The sequence below is a fragment of the Halichoeres trimaculatus genome, unplaced genomic scaffold (assembly GCF_033239565.1).
Source record: "Halichoeres trimaculatus isolate MK-OKI-2021-1 unplaced genomic scaffold, fHalTri1.1 fHalTri1_scaffold_3, whole genome shotgun sequence".
Lineage (NCBI taxonomy): Eukaryota > Metazoa > Chordata > Actinopteri > Labriformes > Labridae > Halichoeres > Halichoeres trimaculatus.
In genome coordinates, this window is record NW_027437181.1 from 16,399,495 (window position 1) to 16,420,288 (window position 20,794).

General features: G+C 37.4%; 4 protein-coding genes across 4 annotated transcripts; 1 reads left to right on the top strand and 3 right to left on the bottom strand.

Annotated features, from left to right (window-relative positions):
* Positions 1 to 456: 456 nt before the first annotated feature.
* mphosph10 (M-phase phosphoprotein 10 (U3 small nucleolar ribonucleoprotein)) lies at positions 457 to 6,251 on the bottom strand. The gene is made up of 11 exons (XM_074666037.1): positions 6,111 to 6,251; positions 4,314 to 5,016; positions 4,046 to 4,221; positions 3,791 to 3,956; positions 3,298 to 3,439; positions 3,082 to 3,149; positions 2,845 to 2,982; positions 2,648 to 2,761; positions 2,305 to 2,412; positions 1,990 to 2,220; positions 457 to 717 (listed from the first exon to the last, which is right to left on the bottom strand). The coding sequence occupies exons 1-11, from the start codon at positions 6,194 to 6,196 to the stop codon at positions 568 to 570; spliced, it is 2,082 nt and encodes a 693-aa protein (XP_074522138.1). The 5' UTR covers positions 6,197 to 6,251; the 3' UTR covers positions 457 to 567.
* mcee (methylmalonyl CoA epimerase) lies at positions 6,233 to 9,762 on the top strand. The gene is made up of 3 exons (XM_074666039.1): positions 6,233 to 6,314; positions 7,249 to 7,589; positions 8,047 to 9,762. Exons 1-3 carry the CDS (start codon positions 6,287 to 6,289, stop codon positions 8,197 to 8,199), a joined length of 522 nt encoding a protein of 173 aa, XP_074522140.1. The 5' UTR covers positions 6,233 to 6,286; the 3' UTR covers positions 8,200 to 9,762.
* On the bottom strand, positions 9,759 to 13,748 carry LOC141787553 (ferritin, heavy subunit). Its single transcript, XM_074666038.1, has 5 exons — positions 13,446 to 13,748; positions 11,975 to 12,080; positions 10,982 to 11,128; positions 10,636 to 10,761; positions 9,759 to 10,175 (listed from the first exon to the last, which is right to left on the bottom strand). The coding sequence occupies exons 2-5, from the start codon at positions 12,074 to 12,076 to the stop codon at positions 10,017 to 10,019; spliced, it is 534 nt and encodes a 177-aa protein (XP_074522139.1). The 5' UTR covers positions 12,077 to 12,080; positions 13,446 to 13,748; the 3' UTR covers positions 9,759 to 10,016.
* Positions 13,749 to 18,051: 4,303 nt separating this feature from the next.
* Positions 18,052 to 20,399, bottom strand: LOC141787955 (large ribosomal subunit protein P2-like). Its single transcript, XM_074666716.1, has 5 exons — positions 20,309 to 20,399; positions 19,345 to 19,468; positions 19,184 to 19,232; positions 18,594 to 18,689; positions 18,052 to 18,166 (listed from the first exon to the last, which is right to left on the bottom strand). The coding sequence occupies exons 2-5, from the start codon at positions 19,465 to 19,467 to the stop codon at positions 18,090 to 18,092; spliced, it is 345 nt and encodes a 114-aa protein (XP_074522817.1). The 5' UTR covers position 19,468; positions 20,309 to 20,399; the 3' UTR covers positions 18,052 to 18,089.
* Between the last annotated feature and the right edge of the window lie 395 nt (positions 20,400 to 20,794).

The following is a 20,794-nucleotide window of genomic DNA, read 5'->3' on the forward strand; positions in this document are numbered from 1 at the left end:
TTGAATTTATCGCACTCTGGAAAAACTAGCTTTAAGAAGAGTCCTGTTCCTTCACACATACAATGTCACTTTCAATGGACCCTGCGGCACGCGGCACATGCCCCCCCCCCCCCCCCCCCCCCCCCTCCAATTATCAACAAAACATGCCAAGCAAAATTTAGATCGTAGCAATGGGTTAACTAACATAGATGTAGGATATATTCAAAGAAGTTTCCATGGCTAGATTAATATGTGGTATACCTGATGGAGTAAAGCAGAATGCTTGGTGATTCGGCCATGGAAACCTCTTCAAAATATTTGTTATGAAATACACACAAAAACTTCTAAAAGATATGACAAAATAAACAATTACAACGGCAGCTGGCCAGGCATTGTTTATTTCTTGAATACATGTATAATTACCTGTGTAAAAAGTTAGACATTACAAAACAACATCTGGCACTTAATTTACTAGAAAGAAAATTGAAATATTTTACCAAGGTTCTCAGAGTTCACAGAGAACAGCTTCCTTACATAAAGAATCTGTACAAGTAAAAGTTGATCTTTGGCAACAATCCATCACAGTTTTTATAGCTTGAGTTTGCTGGCAGAAACCTCTTTGTTCTTCTTCTTCTTTAAAGAAGTGTCTTTTACATTTTTGATCTGACTTTTGACTTGGTCCTGCAACTCAGAGAAAAAGGCCTGAGAGGACCGCAGAGCTTTGTCCTTTCCTTCATCCTAGAAAAACAGAGAAATACCGCATTAATTGAGTCACCAGGCAAACACATAATAAATCCAGTCTGGAAAAGGGAAACAGAGACTGTGCAATCAGCAAAACAGTTTAAAAGTTATAATAGATTATAAAGGCAATTTATTGATACCAGACTAGATGATCAACTGCACCACCTGCAGTTCAATTGATGGTGGTGAACCCACCACATCCGAGAATTCAAAGCTTTAATTTATTTTTTATTTTTTGGCATCTGTTGCTTCACACAGATGCCAAGAAATAGTAGTTTTAAGGATCTGAATTCTAAGTTTAAGTCCCACATTCAGTATTTTATTCAAATTAAACTTGAGAAACGTTTGTAAGAGAATTTATTACACAATGCACCAAATGCTATTGCCCTCATTGTGCAGCAGCAGTGGATCTGGTCAGCAAGATTAAAAGTATTTTGTATTTAAACTTAACAAAGAGCAGGGTGTAGTAGTAGCTCGTAGTTTAAAATTTGTACAGTAAAAATCATATGGTACATTCAAGAATAAAAAAAACCTGACTCGAAAGCTACAACTGTTTGATAAATACCAGTGAATATTTGGGAACTTGTGCTTTGGGAGATCTTGGGTCTTGACTCAGAAAATTTTAGCATTGGATTCCTTAATTTTGTGAATTCCCCTGCACTATTTTCATGTTTTCCCACTTGATTTTCCTGTTTATTATGATTAACTATTTGCCTATTAAGGTATTTTATTTTGAGATTTTACTCTATATTTGTGCATCTGGTAGCAATTCACATCTCTGACAACTTATCTATCTTAATAAAATGCCAAAAAAGTTGTTGTAAGCCTACTTCAGGATCTCTCTAAATCATACTGTATAGCAAAAAATGGAGAGTTGAAAGAAAGTTTCAGAGTGACAGATACAGGCAATTACAGTCACTACAGAAACCCATTGCCACCAGCCTACATACAGGGTTGAAAGTAAGGAAAGGGCTTCTTTGCACTGCTGCCATTTGTAAAAACTTAATCACGATAACTTAGTTTCAAATTAAAGATTTTATTTTAAATTTGAAAATAATTGAAGCTCAGACCTAAATGTTATAGTTGAGAGCCACAATAATAGCTGAGACCGGGGAAGAAGAAGCTCTCATTAAATTGTCCTCATAGTTCCATACATCTACACAGCTTCTTGATAGGTGTCCCTGAACAGTTGTTTTGTACGATTGTGTGTGCATTCACACACATACCAAGTGGAAACTGTGTGAGAATGACCACATGAGAAACCCTCACCTTTAGTATTGTGGCCTTGCCTCCTTTTGTGATTTTCTTCAGGTTTTCTGCGACCTCAGCTTTTGATGGTGTTTTATTCTCTCCGGCTTTGCTGGCCTCTTTAAGCTTCTGTCTCTTTTCTTTCTCCTTTATTTTCAGTCGCTTCACAGCCTTCTTGTGGCGTCTCTCCCGCTTCTTGTCTGTTGATGTTTTCTCAGTATCTCCAAGAAGATCACCGGCTTTGTTCTTCTCCTTTGGTTAGAGAAGAGTATTATTACATGGGCAACATGGCTAGATACAGAGGATCAAAACGGGTTCAAGCGACTGATGACAGACCTTGATTTCCTCTGGTGCAAGCAGTGTAGCATCACTAGCGCTGACAGGAGCGACCTCCTCCATTGTTATAGATGGAAGGTTAGACACCACTTTGACCTCAGGAACAGGCTGTCGACAAGACATTACATGGATAAAGTTATAGATGACCCACTTATTTTTTATAATCATCTCAAGAATATTGAAACTTTCAGTTTAAATTACTTATTCGGTTATTTTTTATTTCTATAGAATTTCTACATACATGTTCTGTAAGAGGGTGGCATATTGTATATTTATAGATTATGTCTCAAACTTCAATTCACAAATGATCACAATTCAAATTGGACAGTCAGGTAAAACTTACTGGTTTTGGTGTGAAGTGGAAGTTAGAGAGAGCATCTAGCTTTAGGAAAAGTGTGTCCATCAGCTTTTGAATTTCCAGATGGGCAGGGTTTTCATTCTCTTCTTTTGTCTTTTGCTGAAGTTAGAAAAGAAATTAATAACCTAAAGATATGCAGCACAGACTCCTATGTGTTGGAGAAACAATGATCACAATTATACCTGAGACTGTTTGAGGTACTCTTGCTCATAGATTTCAGCAAGACTGTGCTTGCTCTTCTCATGGTCCAATGTTAACCTCTTCTTGTACTCAAACACCTCTTCTTTGGGTTTCTCCTTGCGGACAACATCATCAAAAGCCTTACAGAAACAGAGGTTTAAGTCCCTGGGTTAGAAACAGCCAACCTCAAAAATTATGTTTCATATCTTTTCAGACATTAAAAAGCTTATGTGTACAACCTGGTCTTTAATTCTCTGTTTGATGATGTCTTCAAGCTGTAGTGTGGTTTCTTCAGTGACACTAGGGGCTATAGGCGCAACGTTAAAACCTCTGAGTTAATTATAAAACTGCAGACAGATAGTCTCACTTTTTTATTTATATATTGCTTATGTTGTTAATATATATTTAATCTTTAATTTCAAAAATTCTGCCGAAAACGAAGAACAGTCACTTACCCATCCTAGATGTCTGCTCAAACTCCACATCTTCCTCTAACATGCTGTTCTCTGGACGTGTCTGTGCTGTCACCTCTCCAGAAAGCTGCCACGACTTCTCTGCTAGAGCTGCGTTCTCCAGCTCTTGGATCTTCTCTGACATCTGAAGGTGATTATTATTCATATGAAAATAAGCAAAATTAGACCTGCACTATCACAACACAAGGAGTTGTGTTTGGTGTCAGAATGCTGCTTAAAAACCTAGTTAGGCATGTAACACTACCCAGGAAGTCTACCCCGATGGATCCATTAACTAAAATATTCTTAAGGCCCTTTCAGACACACATCCTTCTCATGGTATTCTTTCTGGAAAAGCACCACAGTGTTTTTCAAGATATGGTGAAGGTTTTCTACAGTTAGTCTACAGTATGTTTATTAAACAGCTTTTTTATTACGATTGTCTAACACATTAAAGTGAGTTTCAATTTGAAAAATCAAAATTTTGAGCTGTTACCTTTTCTTGTCGTCTCTCATAAGATGATTTTGATTCAGATTTTGCTGAGCTTGTTGATTTGCCTCCAAAAATGTCCTCCAAGTCCTCTCCTTCGCTTTCCTCATCCCCAGAGAGGTCAAAGGTCACTTTCTTATGGGATGCTTTGGAATGGCTTGTCTCTTCATCTCTGGCAAAAAGTAGACACAGACAGGCTAGAAATAGCCACACTCAACCAAATGGGCATCACTGTCATAACATAATTTCAATCACACTTACTCATCTTCACCCTCCTCTTCACTATCATAGTCATCTTCCCCATCATTTATTTCTTCACCTTCTTCTTGGCCATCAACCATGCTGTCATCACCATCTGACAGCTCATCACCTTTAGCTGGCACACTATCCACAGCATCAAAGAAGTCCTTGTATTTTAGGTTCCTAGAGCTTTTAGACTGTGAACATACAAACAAAGTTTTTTTCTTTGTATTGTGACACTAATACACAATGAAATTTGAATTGTTATAATACAGGATTAGATACATACAGTGTTTTTCTTTTGCTTTTTGGAGGAAATTATTTGTTCCAGGTCCAGATCATCATCCTCATCAGATGGCAGATCCTGGAAATAGTTAATTTCATCTTCGTTTTCATTTTCCTTTCCCTCTCGTTTGTCCATATCGTCGAGAAATGACTCCATCTCTGACAACTTGAAGAACTTGTCATCAACTTCAGAAGGAAGCATTTTTGCACTGGAGCCTTTCTTTCCACTTTCCTTTCTTTGTGTTTCTCGCTTCTCCAGAGCATCCACATCAAAGTCCAAATCAGAGTCCTCATCTGAGTAACCCTCTGCCTCGTTCTCAACCTGGGCCATTTTTTTGGACTGTCTGGGTGTTTTTTCTTCTTCCTCTTCCTCATCAACATTTTCATCACCTGTCTCTGCTTCTTCTTCACCAATACTCTCCTCCTCCTCTTGATGTTGTTCTTCTTCCTCCTCCTCCTCCTCCTCCTCTTCAGCAAGCAACGTTAATGTTTTATCAGATAACGCCTTATCTGTGATGTTTTCAAAGTGTTTCAGTACAGCATCGTTCTGCAGCTCCAGCTCTTGCCAGATCTGTTCTTCATCAAAGTTTTCCACCACCAGCTGAGCAAGCGGGCTGCCTTTGTAATATGCAGGCTCTGTGGCTTTATGGAGGTCATACAAGGTCTTAGTAAGAGAGGTAAAGTCTGCGGCCACTTCATCCTGCAGACTAAAAAGAGGAGAAAATGAAATCAGTGTGGTCAAAGATTACATCAAAGAAGAATTTGATGTTTTTATTGCTATTCTTCTAAAGGTATTGGTGAATCTGGGTGCAGGATTGCCTTTTGCAAAATTCAGTGAAAGACCTGGCATAACAACAAAAACTTGAAAAAAATATTTATATATCAATCATTTGTTATCTGTAGCACACTCTCATTATAGTATAGGTTTGATATTCTTGGGAATTGGTTTTTCACATGGAGGAACATATCTTTTTATTCATTCAAACTGGTATTATGCTTTTTTGAAACATAACATTTACGCACGATTTTGTAGTTGGTGTTGGATTTATATTTATGGCTAAGAAAAAGAGGTAATCTATTCTGCCACACAACATAATCAGGATCACATGCAACTTAAAGTTAATCAAAATAGTTAAATGTCTAAAACTGAGTAGGATGCTTCCTATTACAAATAAATCTACATTACCATGGTATTTGCATCACTGGATAACTGGTTTTAATAAACAATGAGCTTCATTCAATCCTTTATCGTTTTCCAATAAAGCTTTTTTCACTTCGTCTTATTATATTTCAGTGAACAACAGCTGGTTGCCTTGCAAGTTCTGATACCAACACAATCCCCATCACTTGTAGCCCAATGGTAGATTTGTACTGACTACCAATCCAAACAAAAACCCGTGGAGTTGCGGGGTCATATTTTTCCTTAGGTCTCAAATAGAATCGGGTTTACAATAACTAGTGTTCATTAGGTGAGACCGCTACGATGATTATGGAACTGATGCATCACATGAGACACATGGTTTGAACGCTTCTAATCTAATGCAGCAGTGATTTCAAAGTGTGTCACCTGTTTGGAAAATGTGATTTTAAAATGATTCAGTAAATGGTAAACATTCTCCCCAACATTTAGAAATCAAAAAGTTGACTATGGCGGCTAGCATCTCTTTTAAAGCTAACGTAAGAGGTGTATGCGGTTAGCCGTAGCTAGCGTTGGGTTAGTTTAACCTCCTTTCTTCGAACAAGCTCGAACAACAACTATCACACTTTTCACAACTCGGGTGAATATACCGCATAAACTTGCCTTAAAAAGTTATCCGGCTGTGCAGTGTTTGCATTGACAGCAGAGACACACTGATCTAGCACGCTCAACACATCCCTCTTCGCCATGGTTCCCCAACATGTGTGTGACGATCTGTGTCGCAGGTAAACAGGCTCACAGAGAAACTGCTCCGGTATTATTGGTTCCGAGACACAAACATGGCGTCCGCCGTACTGAAGGTTGCAGGTTGGTGAGAAAAAGAAATTTTATCTTACTCTTTCTACTTTACAGTAACTTTTAATGTATCACACTCTGCTATCTTACATGTCAACCTACGAACAAATGTTGACCATGGACTGCGTAAAACCACTTAGGTGAAACTCTCCATGCAAATGTTACATAATGTGCTACTCTTGTTGCTCGTTTGACTTCAGTGTGCGTGGTTTGTTTTTTATCTAACAGCATGAGAAGTTTGCTAGAATTGTGAGAGTTTCATTTCTGTGAGTCTAACTTCTTCAAAAGGAAGCTATACATCACAAAAATTTCATTACATATCTGTTGTATGGTCACTTTGGACCAAACTATCCCGAAACAGAAATTCGGATAGTTTATTAAAATTGGGCTGTGCATTAGATAATTTTCATTTATCTTCTTACTGTGTTTGCGTTTTGCTCTATTACTTCTTTTTTATTCTGTTTTTTTTTTTCACAGTTTTAGTCACACATTTTTTCTTCTTTCATTGATTTATCCCCTTATTTATATTTACTTTTTTTTTTGTTTTTTGTTTTTTTTTGTTTTACCTACTTGTACTCTTAGGTCCTCGTGGTCTCTGTCTAAGTTGTTGTGTTCTTTTACTGCCTTGGTTCTCTTCAGTGATAGTTTTTTTTTTTTTGATGAATTTACCATACACTCTGTTGCACCCCTTGATTAGGTTTTGCACTGTTTAATTGCTGGCTTTATTTTGCTTTTGGACTTCTGTCATAAAGCACTCGGTAACTTGTGTTTTTAAAGGTACTACATAGATAAGTTCATTATAATTATTATTATTATTATTAGTAGTAGTAGTAGTAGAAGTAGTAGTAGTAGTATTTTCAAACACTTAAGTTACTAAAGGAAAGGCAAGACTAAGGTTTAAAACTGCTGATCACTGTAGTTTACAACTAACCCATCTTATTTTCAGCGGCAGGCTTCTCTGCATGTACTCGTTTCACTCTCCTGAGGGCACATTCAACAACAGCAACCCTCCGCCAGGGTGTGCCTGGATCAGTGTGGAAGCTTGGGAGGCTGAATCACATTGCCATCGCTGTCCCTGACATGGAGAAGGCCACAGCTCTGTATCGGGACATTTTGGGGGCCACAGTGAGTGAAAAAGTTCCTCTTCCTGAGCACGGAGTCTACACAGTGTTTGTGGAGCTCGGCAATACCAAGCTGGAGTTGCTCCATCCTCTAGGGGAGAAGAGTCCTATTGCTGGTTTCTTACAGAAGAACAAGTCTGGAGGGATGCACCACATTTGCATTGAGGTTAGACACCAATTTTATTTTATTTTTATTCCTCATATTAAATCATTCAGGCTTCTGGGGAGCAAATATGTAGCATTACTGACTGCTACTAGCTGTCAATACAAAATTAAAAATCCAGATTGAAAACAGCCTTCAGTAGCTTTGGTTTTCAGCTTGTTCATGTCGTGGATATTGTGTAGGGACTTAAATTTTCTTTTTATAACATTTGGCTTTTGACTATAGTGTTGTGATGCTTTCTGTAGAGCTGAAGGAGTTTAGAAGAGCTGGATTACTGTAATAAAGTTAATATTTCAGGTCTTAACGGGTTAGTGTGTGGGTGTTCTTTTCTTGTAGATCCAGCTTGATGCAGTGTGTCTGCCAAAGAGCACACACATGTTTGTAACAGCTATAAAATGTTGGGTCAAGAAAAAAAAAGTTTTTATTTGTGATAATTCACATTTTTTCCACTTTTCTACAGGTGGACGACATCAACTCTGCGGTAGCCGACCTGAAAGCAAAAAACATCAGGACTCTGTCAGCTGAGACTCGTATAGGAGCCCATGGGAAACCAGTGATGTTTCTCCATCCTAAAGACTGTGATGGAGTGCTGGTAGAGCTAGAAGAAGCTTAGTTTTTTAATGCGACAGGAAATGTGGGAATTTTTATTTACATTTCTGTCTTCTGCTCAGTTTGAAACAATGACTTTTGACTTGATATTTTATTTTCTTTACAGCATTTATGTTTCATCTTCTCATTTCAAAAAGGTGCCTCAGAGTTGTTCTTTAGATCCTATTTCAGGCTTATTCTTTACTTTTCTATTCTGTGGGAAATAAAACAAGGTGTGGTGTGTTTGACAAATTCCAAAAGGCATAGAGCTTTCATTTGGTTGTCTAAAGCCATCTTGTAATGTGTCTGCAGAATGAAAACTTGCATCATTTCACAAGCAACAGCAAGGAAATTATTTTACATTGTTGGGTAAAACATTTCAGGAGTGCAGATGCACTCCTATTACTTGTTAATGAAGTTAAGGTTTAGAAAACGGCAGTACTGCATTTACTAATAACCACTAGCTTTGGATTGTAAGTGACTCATGATTATCATGGATATTATCTACGTGTTACTTCCACGTACTTAATGCAAATTACTGAAACATTATACACATGCATTTGTTTTGGCGTACTTTTCGAATTATAAAGGTATGAAGCATTACAATTTCAAGTTTTTAGGAAAAAACATAAAGCAAACAGACTTTCTTAGGTTGACTCAGCAACTAGAAACTTTTGCGTGAAGTGTACACAGTATATAGAATCTTATTGCATTTTGTTCTTTTTCAGTCGTTTGAGAATGGTTATTTTAATTTAACTATGCTAAAAAAAACAAAAAAAACATTGGACCTTGGTAGAATTAGGGCTGTGGGTTGTACTTTTTGATTTTTAATCACCACTAGAGGGAGTGACTCATATACCAAACACACAAAAACAGTCTGTTTTCCAGAGGAACGAAACAATAATGATAACCAGGTCTGGGCTAGAAGAACTGAAGAGGGAAGTTTGACACCAAACATTTGAACTATATCTTTTTTATGTTATATATCTGAACCTTATACATATCTGATTAGGAAAATACCTCATTACACAGCAATAAATAAAATCTGAATAAAGAAGCCTTAAGAAAAACACAAGAACACTCTTAACTTGAAAGTGAATTGAAGGTAGTTTGGTTTTCCATGCAAAATTGACCACCTATAATTGACAAAGTTTGCAAGCTATGATCAGCAAGGTCATAATCTAGTTGTTCATCGAGCTGCTTATTTTGGGTTTTGGGGTATATTTTCCTAACACCACAGGCTCAGAGAAAAGAAGTAGTTATATCCTGCTTAGATGAACACTATGATCATATCGTAATACCAGTCTATGGAATTCAAAACCTTTTGTCCTCAAAATACAATAACAACCATTAGATCTTCATGGGCATTGATGCTGGGATGAAACTAAATGAGTTTCCCTTTGGTTTTAGATCATCAATGGCCCAAGGGGAATTTTACTAAATGCCTCAGCTGCAGCTTAGTTCTGTTTTCTGTTAGTGGAAGTGAAACAGATCATATGCTATAATTGAACATTTTGGTTAGTGGGAAGTTCCTCTATCTTTCAGATGGATTTTATAAATTAGGCAACAAAAAAACAAGTCTGATGAGAATCCAGAGGGTTTGTTTTATTGGTTTGACAGCTCCTTGCGTAAAACAAGTATAGTGATGACAAAGGCAAAGCTCACAGCTGTGGTAATAATGCTTACTGATGTAACTGTAGTAAGGAGTACAATACAAGCAATAGGATGAGTCTAAATGACTAGCTGGTATCATGCAGATGGCTTTTATAAGATGAAAACATTTCAAAGCGAGATACAAATATACATATTAAGAAAGCTATTGGACATGTGACATGGAGGGATTTAGCTGCTTTCTTTGCCCAGGGTGTGTTTGTCAAACAGGTATTCAGCAAGGCCGTTCTGAGGAGCCCCCATGCGGCGGAGGTTGGTTACCCAGTCTCCAAGCTCCTTGATTGATTTAACCTGCTCGTCCAGGTAGTGCGTCTCGATGAAATCGCACAGCTTCATGGAAACAAAAAAAAAATAAACAAAAAGAAAATCAACTTTTATGTCATGACCTGTAAAAAGTTTCTTACAAACACCAGAAGTATTAAGAGCTCAAAGACAAACATGTTTGTGCTTACAGTGTTTGTTAGTACTGTTATGCAGTTGTTAAGTTAGTTCTAGCTCCTGTTTTGAACAAAATGTTAACTTAATGTTGATTTAAGAAAATTTAGTTATATCATTCATCTGCTGTTGTTTTTTTTCCGTTTAGCATATGTTGTTTGATATGGATGCAGTGAGTGCTTTAACTAAATCTGATGGATGTTTCACATTTGCCAAAAAGGAACCTGCAGCTCTTGTGACAAAATTTCTTTTTTTGGGAGTTGGGGACTCTGGTGTTTTCTTAAAACGTGAAGTCAGAGTAAAATGTGTTATATAGATGCTTCACTGTGCAAATGTGTCCTATTTTCCTACTCACATGTGGGTCATTGTGATCAGAGCAGAGCTTGTGCAAGTCAAGCAGTGACTGGTTCACACTCTTCTCCAGCTGCAGGGCACATTCAAGAGCCTCCACACCGCTGCCCCATTCGTCCCTCTCTGGCTTCTGTATAACAAAGTGGGTCAGGGAACGTTAAACGTTAAAACTGAAACGTTAAACTGTACGTGTTTGTCTGACAAGATAAGCAGCACAGCATACTCACACCCTCAGTATCTATTTGTCATTTAGGGGCCCACCCAACATGGTCCGTACGATAGCCCAAAATCACTCTCACGCACACACACAGTGAAAGCACTCAAACACAAGATCAACTTTAAGCTCATACCCTGACGTCCTGCAGAAAGATCCTTCCTCCCCTCTGGTTCTGCAGTTTCATGAGCTTTTCAGCATGCTCACGTTCCTCATGTGACTGATTACGGAAGAACTTGGCAAAGTTGGGCAACGCCTGGTCATCCCGATCAAAGTAGTATGCCTGCGAGGAGGGAGGTAGAGAGGAATGTCGGTTGCCTAACTCTTCGTAAAGTAGCAATTTACTTCTGGTGAACCAAAAGTTCAGGGTACAATGCTCACAGGAACGTCTCCCGGCCAAGATGACTACACATTAGCCACACAAACAGTTTAATGTGTTTGACATCATGATGAAAACAGGAGCCTTATTTTTTTTTTTTTATCATCAGTGACACTTTATTTTTCTGCTCTGCAATGAGATTGGGAAATCCTACAAAACATTACTTGTATAAAATCTGAGCAAAAAGTTAACTTTTTGGCTACAACCCTCTCTAAAACTGCAGAAAGTATTAAGAATATGTCCAAAATAACCGTTATGAAAATCCTTTTATATACACAACTGTGTAGGATGGATAGATAAAGTCATACTCTGGGTTACTGCAGTTTTTTAAGGTCAAGCACTGAACTCTCTGCCCGGTCTATGTACATACCGTAATCTAAAAAGGAACTTCAACCTTTGTTTTACGACTTTGTCAAAGAACATCCATTACAACTAGGCTCATGTGACATCAAATAGAAATCTTAAATGCATTCACATGTTTTACAAGTTAATGTTTAACAATAACTGATCCTGTTTTTTATCATTCAGAAGGTGCCTGGCTTCTTTACTTTAGACTATTAGCTATATCTGAAGGGTGCATGAGGATCAACACCTCCAACTTGGAGCAGATTCATAGTATGGCTTCAAAAGGGGATCAGAATCACTTCTTCATAATGACTGATATCATCATGTCTGTTTGTTCCTTTTTTATTAACAAGTTCTCCTCATGTCATTTCCCATTTTTATGTATCCAGTGATTGAAAATCTCACCATTGACAGGTAGACGTAAGAGGCATACAGCTCCAGGTTGATCTGCCTGTTGATTGCAGCCTCACAGTCTTGGTGGAAGTTCTGTCTCACCTGGGAACTCATTGTTCTGAAAGCAGAAAATAAGGTCTGACTTAACGCACAAAAAACACCCAGAGACTTTTCATGGGTGACTAAGATAAGGGAAAGGATGATGTAAGTCTAGACAGTACATGTTGCAGCAAGAGTAACCACAAGAAAACCTAAATCAACATATCCAAAAGCATTAGCTTGAACTACTTCAGAACTTAAAAGGCCTAATTTCACTTTTTTAGACAAACAAAGCACATAAGTACCATAATTTGCTTTACTGTATACACATATATACTAAATACATAGTTTTCCACTAAAATTTGCAGTTTAAAATACATTTATAATAAGGTTAAAATATTGAGACTTTTTTGAAATAAGAAATTGAAAGTACAGGGTTGTTGTTTTTTTGGTGGACTATATTGAGCTATCAGCAACAACTATAAATGCTTTCAAAAAAATCTTACAATATGTCTATAGTAGCTTCTTAACTGCTAAATAGCAGTTAGTGGATTGTACTCTTGCACCAGTTCTATAGCTAAGCACCCTCAGCTTTGAAGTTCTATTCGGATCTGAATCATTTCATCATAAAATATTACATGAAATTCCATTGCTGCTTCCCATAGCAGAGATATTTCACCACAGGTAGCTGCTCAAGTAACCCAATTACCAACTGAGTCAGCGGTTTTACACCGAAGTCATAAGGTAGATGCATCCATAAATTCTGTTTCAACAATTTCCTGGTGTCCTCGAATTGTTTTGTCATTAACGGAATATTGGGATAATTATTCACTGCAGATTTATCTCACAACACTCTAACGTGTTGTCTTGTGGAGCCATTTTCTTGCGCTCAAGAAAAATAAACAATGGCTTAACAACTGTGACAGGCCAGACCTTGGCATACCATGCTGCCATTGTTGCCCACGCGAATGGAGGAAATGAAGCCTGTTTCTGTTTGTTTTGACATTTTTCAAGTCTAGAGATGAGATGTTCGAGCGATCCAAGTAGTAGTCTCGATAATAGAACCGAAATTGTCCTGTCATCCCGAAAAAAAAACAAGTAGAAATGCCAAGAGGCTTCCGTAGTTTGGCACAGTTAAGGTACATTTTGTTACATAAGACTAAATTTAATCACTGAATTTAAAGCTGTAAAAGCAGTAATGTAGGTTAGCCTTATCGGCCTGGATACCAAAAAGTTGAACAGTACCGATGTATTTGACAGATCTTGTATTAATTGGTGGCACGCCTGGCACCAAACAAGTTGCGCAGATGTTTTAGAGCCAACTGCGTCAAGGCCGAAACTGCAGCGACGAGATCAACGACCGCAGCAGCGCCAAATGTTTCAATGTGTATTTGTGAAAAATGTACATAAAAAGGTCACATAGAAACCGAATGATGAGTCTTACCTGATTTCAGTGGCGGGTCCTCTAATGAGGAGGTCGAGAAGCTTTACGTGTGGCTAGTTAGCAAAACAAACAGCTAGCTTGGAAGCTAAAAGTGTTTAAGATATCTTAACAAGCCGATTTCAGTGATTATTAAAATTAATTATGTCAACGATTCAGCGATTATTCCCGTCTTGCTGTGTGAAGAGACAGCTGAAAGGTTGCCGTTCAAGCACTGTTGAAGCAGGTAACCTTCACTGTCCGCTAACGATAGGATGAACTGAGAGCGTCGGCCTGAACCCCCAACGATAACTACATGGTGTGGACAGTGACGTCACTAAAGAGAAATGGGAGGGACATGGAGGGTTGCATTTTCTGTGTTGGGAAGTAAATTCGTTACTATTGGGCTGGTTTATGTTATTAGTTTTCTTTTTTTAAATAAAACGTTGTAAAAATGCAACACACATATCAATTTTGCGTGATTATAGATAGCAGCCACCTTCATAAGCTAGGCTATTCTAATTCTAGTCAATGCATCAAAACAAATAAAGTTTAAAGAAAGAGATTTTTCTAGAGTCATTAGGTTTACTTTTGGTCCTTTATGGACATTTTAAGAGTGATTACTAATTTAAAGAATTCTGAATTCTGAAATGTTACTTGTATGTTTAAATTGTGGTCATACAATTGACAGAAACTTTTTTCTGCTAATGATATGCATTTATAACAATACAACAAGAAGTAATAATCAGAAGTTTGATTAAATCAAAGGAGCAAAACTGAGGTACATACTGCTAAAATTAAATCCCTCAGAAAAATGTCTCTAGTCTGCAGCTGTGAACGGATAAATCCTCTCACTAGCTTTTGGAAGGTATTTAGATTTAAAAGACTTAGAGCTCGAGAACAGGATGAGGTTTATTACAAGCCCATTATCACAAGTTTATACAAGGGCATTGAGAACAGTATCTACTGTACATTCGCTCAGACCTTGAACATAAAAAACAATAAACTTTGGTGGAAGTTTAATATGCTTGCTCAGCTCTGAGCACATGATAAAGATGAGTCAGTTTTGTTGTTTCAGAGAGAACATTAAGAAAAGTTGAAGATTAAGTAACAGCGGACAGTTGCACGTCAAGACATGACTAATGGGCTTATGAGACAACCTGTACCAGACACTACAATAAAAGCCGATAGTGAAGCTTCAAGTTCAGTCTTTGAAATAGCACAATGATCACCTAGGCAAGAAAAAAAAAAAGAAAAAGAGTCACTGTATGTTTGGTTTCTTGATAAGGAGCATACATTAAGGTTCAGTAAACTGATGCAATGAAGACTACTACAAGGGCCTGACCATAGGCCATGACTCTGCTAATGATATGCAGTGACAGCAGTAGTGATTAAAATCTACAACACTATGAAAATAAATTATATTTTTTCCTTACCATAAACTGCCTGTAGCCTGTTGCTGTATCTGATTATGTATCCCTTTTCCTTGAAATTGGGTTTACAGCCTGATAGTATGTTGAAGAGTAGTTCTGTCCAAGAACAACAAAATAAACATTTTATTTTCATTTAAAAGCACCTTTCCTTGTTTCCTCAGTATGTCAATACTTTTGACACTGTAAAATAAAAAAAAATAACCTTAACTATTCTCATATGATACAAGAAACAACCTTTAACATGAGGTGTGCTTGTGGTCTATTCCTCTAAACATTTCAAAATGAGACCATTATCACCACTGAAGAGGTTTTTTTTCAGTATTATTTAATAGTTTTGTAACTCTTGTGATAACTTTATGTTCAAGGGAATCATAGACCAATGTTTGACCTGCTTGAGTCAGTCACTTCTTTCTTTTAGGCTCCCTTTTGTTATTGGTTAACAACGATATTCCACCCGGGGTATTTGCTTATTTATTGATGACAATTCCTTCTACATCTTGCTGTGTGTTGCAAATGAAATGGATTACACTGGTGTCTTTTAAAATAGGTTTAATATCTTAGCTCTTAATAAACCTGGAAGATGTAAAAGTCATAACAAGATCTTTGGAAACAGCTTAAATGGTTAGATTTAGTCGCAGATAGACTTCAGTAATGTATCAAACTATTCAACCTCCTCTTCATCTCTTTTCCCATACAAGGAGGGTTTCATCCTCTGAAAACGACTTTTTAATCACTGAATTTCTAGGGAAGCAGTTTTGGTAGCGACATCTATGTATACACTTCTGTTCTATCGTCTTCCGTTCAAGCCGAATTTGCTTCGGATAGTTTGACTTTTTTTTTTTTGCCATATGTGATGGATTAGCCCTCTGTCGATGACGTAGCAGTGCCTACGTGCTGCTGCAGGCGTGCAGGTCACGTGCATGTGTGCAGTGAATAATACGTTTGTCATCATGGTAACAGGCGGTTACTAACCACTGAAACATACGATCCATCCTCCATCCTCATCGATAATTCACAACTGTTTCAGCTGTGCCAGACATTGGGGACATGCAGCGTCTCATGTTTGTACCAACACGTATAATCATGGAAGATTAAAGATTTAGCGCCATCTGCTGATCACTGGGCGCAATTACATTCTCTTCAAATTTGTAGGAAGCGATGAAAAATTGCACTTTATAGAACTCGAACTGAAAAATTTCGTTTTTTTTTCATCAGCTACTCAAAAAAGTTTATGGGAAACTCAATGCAGGTAAACAGAGTTCTTGAAGAACTTCGCCACTTACTTTTGAACAAAGACTATTTACTACACTCTTATGTTCTAATGGTGTTTTTAATGGTTTATAGAGATACTTTAATAACTTAAGAAACATCCTTTCTACTTTCCACTTTTTGAACCTTAGAAATATTAAATTTAAATGAGAAAAAACGACATTTCAAGGAGTATTAGGGTTATTTTTCTTTAAATTTTATTTATCTTTTGGAAAAGTTCAGTCGAAAAGGCCGAAACCAATCTCGTCATCATCAGACTCCTCCTTCTTCTCTTCAGCTGAAAAACAATGCTTCCTTAAACAACAGAACAATTTATACCCACTGTATCAAGCTAACGCACCTATTAGTTATAATAAAAACTTCTATTTGTTTTTCCCCTGCATAACTCAACTTGTACCAATGTTGTTTTACTGCAAGCGCTTAAAAATTAATTCTAAAAATTCTTTCTCTCCAGAGAAATTCTGGAAAGACATGTCACCCTAAATAAGTAGAAAAGTGCTTGTACCTCTTAGTTTACATGCAATAATCTACAAAACATGCAGTCATAAGCAAATAAGGGTTAAGGAATGGGCCAAATGTCACTCATGTTGACTAATGAGGTGCTACAAAGCAATGCTCACCTGCAGCAGGGGCAGCAGCTCCACCCGAGGCAGCAGCTGCAGAGCTGGCAACGGCCACTGCACCTCCAGCTGGCATGCTGTTCAGTTTACCATAACCTGAGACACATGAGTTGGCATACAAAAAGCTCTATACCAGTGCCCCTCCTCAGCTGGTAAAAAAAAGGAAGTGGTCAGAAAAGTGATGCAGTTCTTGACTATATACAATCTCATCATATAGTGAAAAGGTGTAACAAAAGCCTGACATGTTTTGTACTCTTAAAGTATGAATGTTTTATTTATCTTACAACTAAACACAATAATAATAATGGTTGTAAAAAATGTTTTCAATTTTTTAGTTGTTAAAGGACATGCTTTTTGTCAACCTCAAAATTAAGACATGGCTGAGCCATATAAAGACAATTGTGTTATTCCAAATTGTCTATCTCACATGTGAAGATGTCTGTTTAAAGGAATGTCTAAGACTGGCAGAGAACAGACATCTGATGAAGCCTGTGCTAACCAACAAATCTGTAACTAAAATGATCTTGAGATGGAACAGGACAACTATAAGCACTGCTTCACTTCCTAGAAACAACTGATTTTTTATGTGCACCTTGGCAGATCTTTTGACAGCGAAACCATTGTAAAATACAGGTTTAGGTTCTAATCCCTCGGTATCAATGTGTTTTCCAACTCCTTTCAAACAAATATCTTATTTGACACGGATTGTAAAACTATTATCAAGACACACTTACCCGAGGCAATCACATCAATCACATCCTTGCCACTGAGCTCAGAGATGACCTGATGACAAGGAATATAGGGTGGTAGCTATGATTGATGAATGATGATGAAAAATTGCACTTTTCAGAATTCAAACTGAAGATTTTCATTTTTTTTCATCAGCTTCTCAAAAAACCTTTGTGGGAAACTCAGTGCAGGTAAACACAGTTCTTAAAGTTCTTTGCTACTCACATTAAATGAAAGATGCAACTCAAACAATGTAAGCCCCCCCCCCCCCCCCCATTATCTTAACAGGCTTTATAAATCAGTCAAACCCATCCATATCATAGTCATCCAAAACTACTGTTATGACTTACTTGAACAACACATTAAAAGAATTTGAAATCCTTAATATTGTTAAGCTTTTGAACTGCCAGGCAGCAAGCCACTAAAATGTTCAAATACTAAACTACACTCTACTGTTCTAATGGTCTTCTTCACTGTTTATAGAGATACCATACCATCAGAAATGTCCTTTCCACTTTTGGAACCTCACAAACACTAAATTCTAATTAAGAAAAAATGACATTTCAAGAAGTATGAGAGTTGTTTTTATATAAATTTTATTCATCTTTTGGAAAAGTTTAGTCGAAAAGGCCGAATCCCATGTCATCATCGGACTCCTCAGACTCCTCCTTCTTCTCTTCCTTCTTTTCTTCAGCTGAAAAACAAAAAGCACTTTTTACAATGCTTCCCTTATCAACAGAACAATTTATACCAATTGTATCAAGCTAACACACCCATTAGTAATAATAAATACTTTTATTTGTTTTTTTCCCCTGTGTAACTTGACTTGTACACGTTGTTTTACTGGAAGTGCTTAAAAATTTACAAAGTAATTTTTCAGCCATGATCAATTTACTTGTGAAAAGTGGCACAGAGCAGAGAAATGAATCATCTGATTGCCTTAAATATATAGTATGTATTCTTTCTATCAAGACAAATTCTGGAAAAACATGTCTTACTCGAAATAAGTAGAAAAGTGCTTGTACCTCTTAGTTTACATGCAATAATAAACAAATAAGGGTTAAGGAATGGGCCAAATGTCACTCATGTTGACTAATGAGGTGCTACAAAGCAATGCTCACCTGCAGCAGGGGCAGCAGCTCCACCTGAGCCAGCAGCTGCAGAGCTGGCAACGGCCACTGCACCTCCAGCTGGCATGCTGGCCAGTTTACCGTAACCTGCGAACATGAGTTGGCAGACAAAAAGCTTAATAACAGTGCCACTCCTCAGCCAGTAAAAAAAAGACAGAGGTCAGAAAAGTGATGCAGTTCTTGACCAGACATAACCCCAAAATTAAGACATTGTTGAGCTATATAAAGACAATTGTGTTTCTCCAAATCCAGGAACTCACATGTGAAGATGTCTGTTTAAAGGAATGTCTAAGACTTGCAGAGAACAGACATCTGATGTAGCCTGTGCTAACCAACAAAACTGTAATAAAAATGATTTTGAGATAGATCCATAGTTACTGAAAACTACTACAAGCACTGCTTCACTTCCTAGAAACAATTTATTTTTTATTTGCGCCTTATTGGCAGATGTTTTGACAGTGAAACCACTGTAGAATACAGGTTTAGGTTCTAATCTCTCTGTTTCAATGTGCTTTCCAACCCCTTTGGAACAAATATCTTATTTGACACAGATTTTAAAACTGCTATCAAAGCACACTTACCTGAGGCAATCACATCGTTCACATTCTTGCCACTGAGCTCAGAGATGACCTGATGACAGAGAGAGGTAATATCTATGAGTAATATGGGTGGTAGCTAACTGTTTAAAGAACTTCTGCTGCAAAAACATCAGAAATCTTATTAAGAGAGAACCTCTCTGTACCTTCTCCAGACGGGTATCATCAGCCTCAATGCCAACGCTGTCAAGGATCTTTTTGATGTCCGCAGCAGCAGGGTTTTCATTGCCTCCAAGGGCAGCGAGAAGGTAAGCAGCAACGTAACGCATCCTGTAAAACCAAAAAATATATATTGTAGGGTTAAGACTGCAGGGAGATGTGTACAAAAAGAGAAAAACAATCAGTCTAAGCACTTGACTTGGTTTCTGATAAATAATCTGAAGAGTGAATATATAACAATAAGATAGTTCTCCTAACTCACATTACTGCAAGTAATATGATTTGACTGTCAGTCAACAACTATGTGCCCTCTTTCTATTTCCTTAAGGTAACTGCAGACGACTTAAAAAATACAGGCGTAAAACACTTTGATTGCACATTTGACATACTGTATCAGTTGCCTGATACTGATGGATAGCGATTTACTATCAAACAACATTAATCCCCCTGCCCTTTTTATTTATTTATTTTTTTTACAGATTAATGTCTCTTCTCACATTGCGTTTACAGTTCTATCACGACAGAGATTGGTACATTTTAATTATGGTGCTTAAAAACGTTTCGGTTTGGTGTCGATTTACTGATCTTACTCCTAAATACGGAAAGACATCAAAGCTTAGAATCTACAGACGCCATTTTTCCATTTTAAAACTTTTGGGCAAAAATGTGCGATATAATGTTGTTAGCAAAAAAATTTGATAACTGGATAAAATGTATGTAGCAGTTTTTCTACCCATGTGGCGGTGAGTTCTGCTGCACCGCTAGCATGATCAGTAGCTATCTTAGCTGCTAACAATGTTCAGGTATACAAATGGGAACAAATACCCCCCAGTTTGGCGCAATATACAATTCTCTAAGCAACAGGGGTTGAAAGTTTACTCATTTGTTGATTAAAAACGATAATTAACGCAGGGATTTTCACTTAAATTTAGTTTTAACAGATGTACTCACTTGCTTGGCTGGCGAACGCGTGGTCACTTGGACGTTAGCACGAACAGAAAGGAAGTTACGTCATTAAACGAAAGAGGAAGAAAGCCTGACTCTTCTTCTTTTATTATTGAAAACTTAAAGCAAGACTATCGCTCCCTGCTGGACTACATGTGTGTGCCATGTTGGCCGGACCAGAGATCCAAAACTGAAACTGCAGCTAAAAGTCTTAACAAGAACATTCAGTACATTCATCATTTTTCTTTATTAATCATTTGTTTAAGCACATAGCCACTGAAGCCACTGAAAATCAGTTTACCTTTAGAGACTTTGGAAACTCACTGGTCACTGGTCTCTCGGGACTGACCTATATGTATTATCATTGTTTTTCTGTGGTTGGCATTTCATTGTGATATTTTTTTTTCATCACCTCAAATATAACTTAAATTTAACTTCCAGAAAAAAAAATCAATTTTCTGGCACTTTGATGTTGGCAGGTATGCAATCATG

What these genes read in the sequence shown, in the direction of transcription:
- mphosph10 (XM_074666037.1), bottom strand. Translation starts at nt 6,196, where the DNA reads ATGGCGAAGAGGGATGTGTTGAGCGTGCTAGATCAGTGTGTCTCTGCT. An exon ending in CAGCCGGATAACTTTTTAAG is followed by an intron (nt 5,017 to 6,110) that starts GCAAGTTTATGC and finishes TCCTCTTTTTAG; the next exon opens with TCTGCAGGATGAAGTGGCCG. An exon ending in AGTACCTCAAACAGTCTCAG is followed by an intron (nt 2,762 to 2,844) that starts GTATAATTGTGA and finishes TTCTAACTTCAG; the next exon opens with CAAAAGACAAAAGAAGAGAA.
- mcee (XM_074666039.1), top strand. Translation starts at nt 6,287, where the DNA reads ATGGCGTCCGCCGTACTGAAGGTTGCAG. An exon ending in CGCCGTACTGAAGGTTGCAG is followed by an intron (nt 6,315 to 7,248) that starts GTTGGTGAGAAA and finishes TCTTATTTTCAG; the next exon opens with CGGCAGGCTTCTCTGCATGT. An exon ending in TGCACCACATTTGCATTGAG is followed by an intron (nt 7,590 to 8,046) that starts GTTAGACACCAA and finishes ACTTTTCTACAG; the next exon opens with GTGGACGACATCAACTCTGC.
- LOC141787955 (XM_074666716.1), bottom strand. Translation starts at nt 19,467, where the DNA reads ATGCGTTACGTTGCTGCTTACCTTCTCGCTGCCCTTGGAGGCAATGAA. An exon ending in ATGATACCCGTCTGGAGAAG is followed by an intron (nt 19,233 to 19,344) that starts GTACAGAGAGGT and finishes CTCTGTCATCAG; the next exon opens with GTCATCTCTGAGCTCAGTGG. An exon ending in GAACGATGTGATTGCCTCAG is followed by an intron (nt 18,690 to 19,183) that starts GTAAGTGTGCTT and finishes TCATGTTCGCAG; the next exon opens with GTTACGGTAAACTGGCCAGC.
- LOC141787553 (XM_074666038.1), bottom strand. Translation starts at nt 12,076, where the DNA reads ATGAGTTCCCAGGTGAGACAGAACTTCCACCAAGACTGTGAGGCTGCA. An exon ending in CTTACGTCTACCTGTCAATG is followed by an intron (nt 11,129 to 11,974) that starts GTGAGATTTTCA and finishes CCCTCCTCGCAG; the next exon opens with GCATACTACTTTGATCGGGA. An exon ending in CTGATCACAATGACCCACAT is followed by an intron (nt 10,176 to 10,635) that starts GTGAGTAGGAAA and finishes GTTTCCATGAAG; the next exon opens with CTGTGCGATTTCATCGAGAC.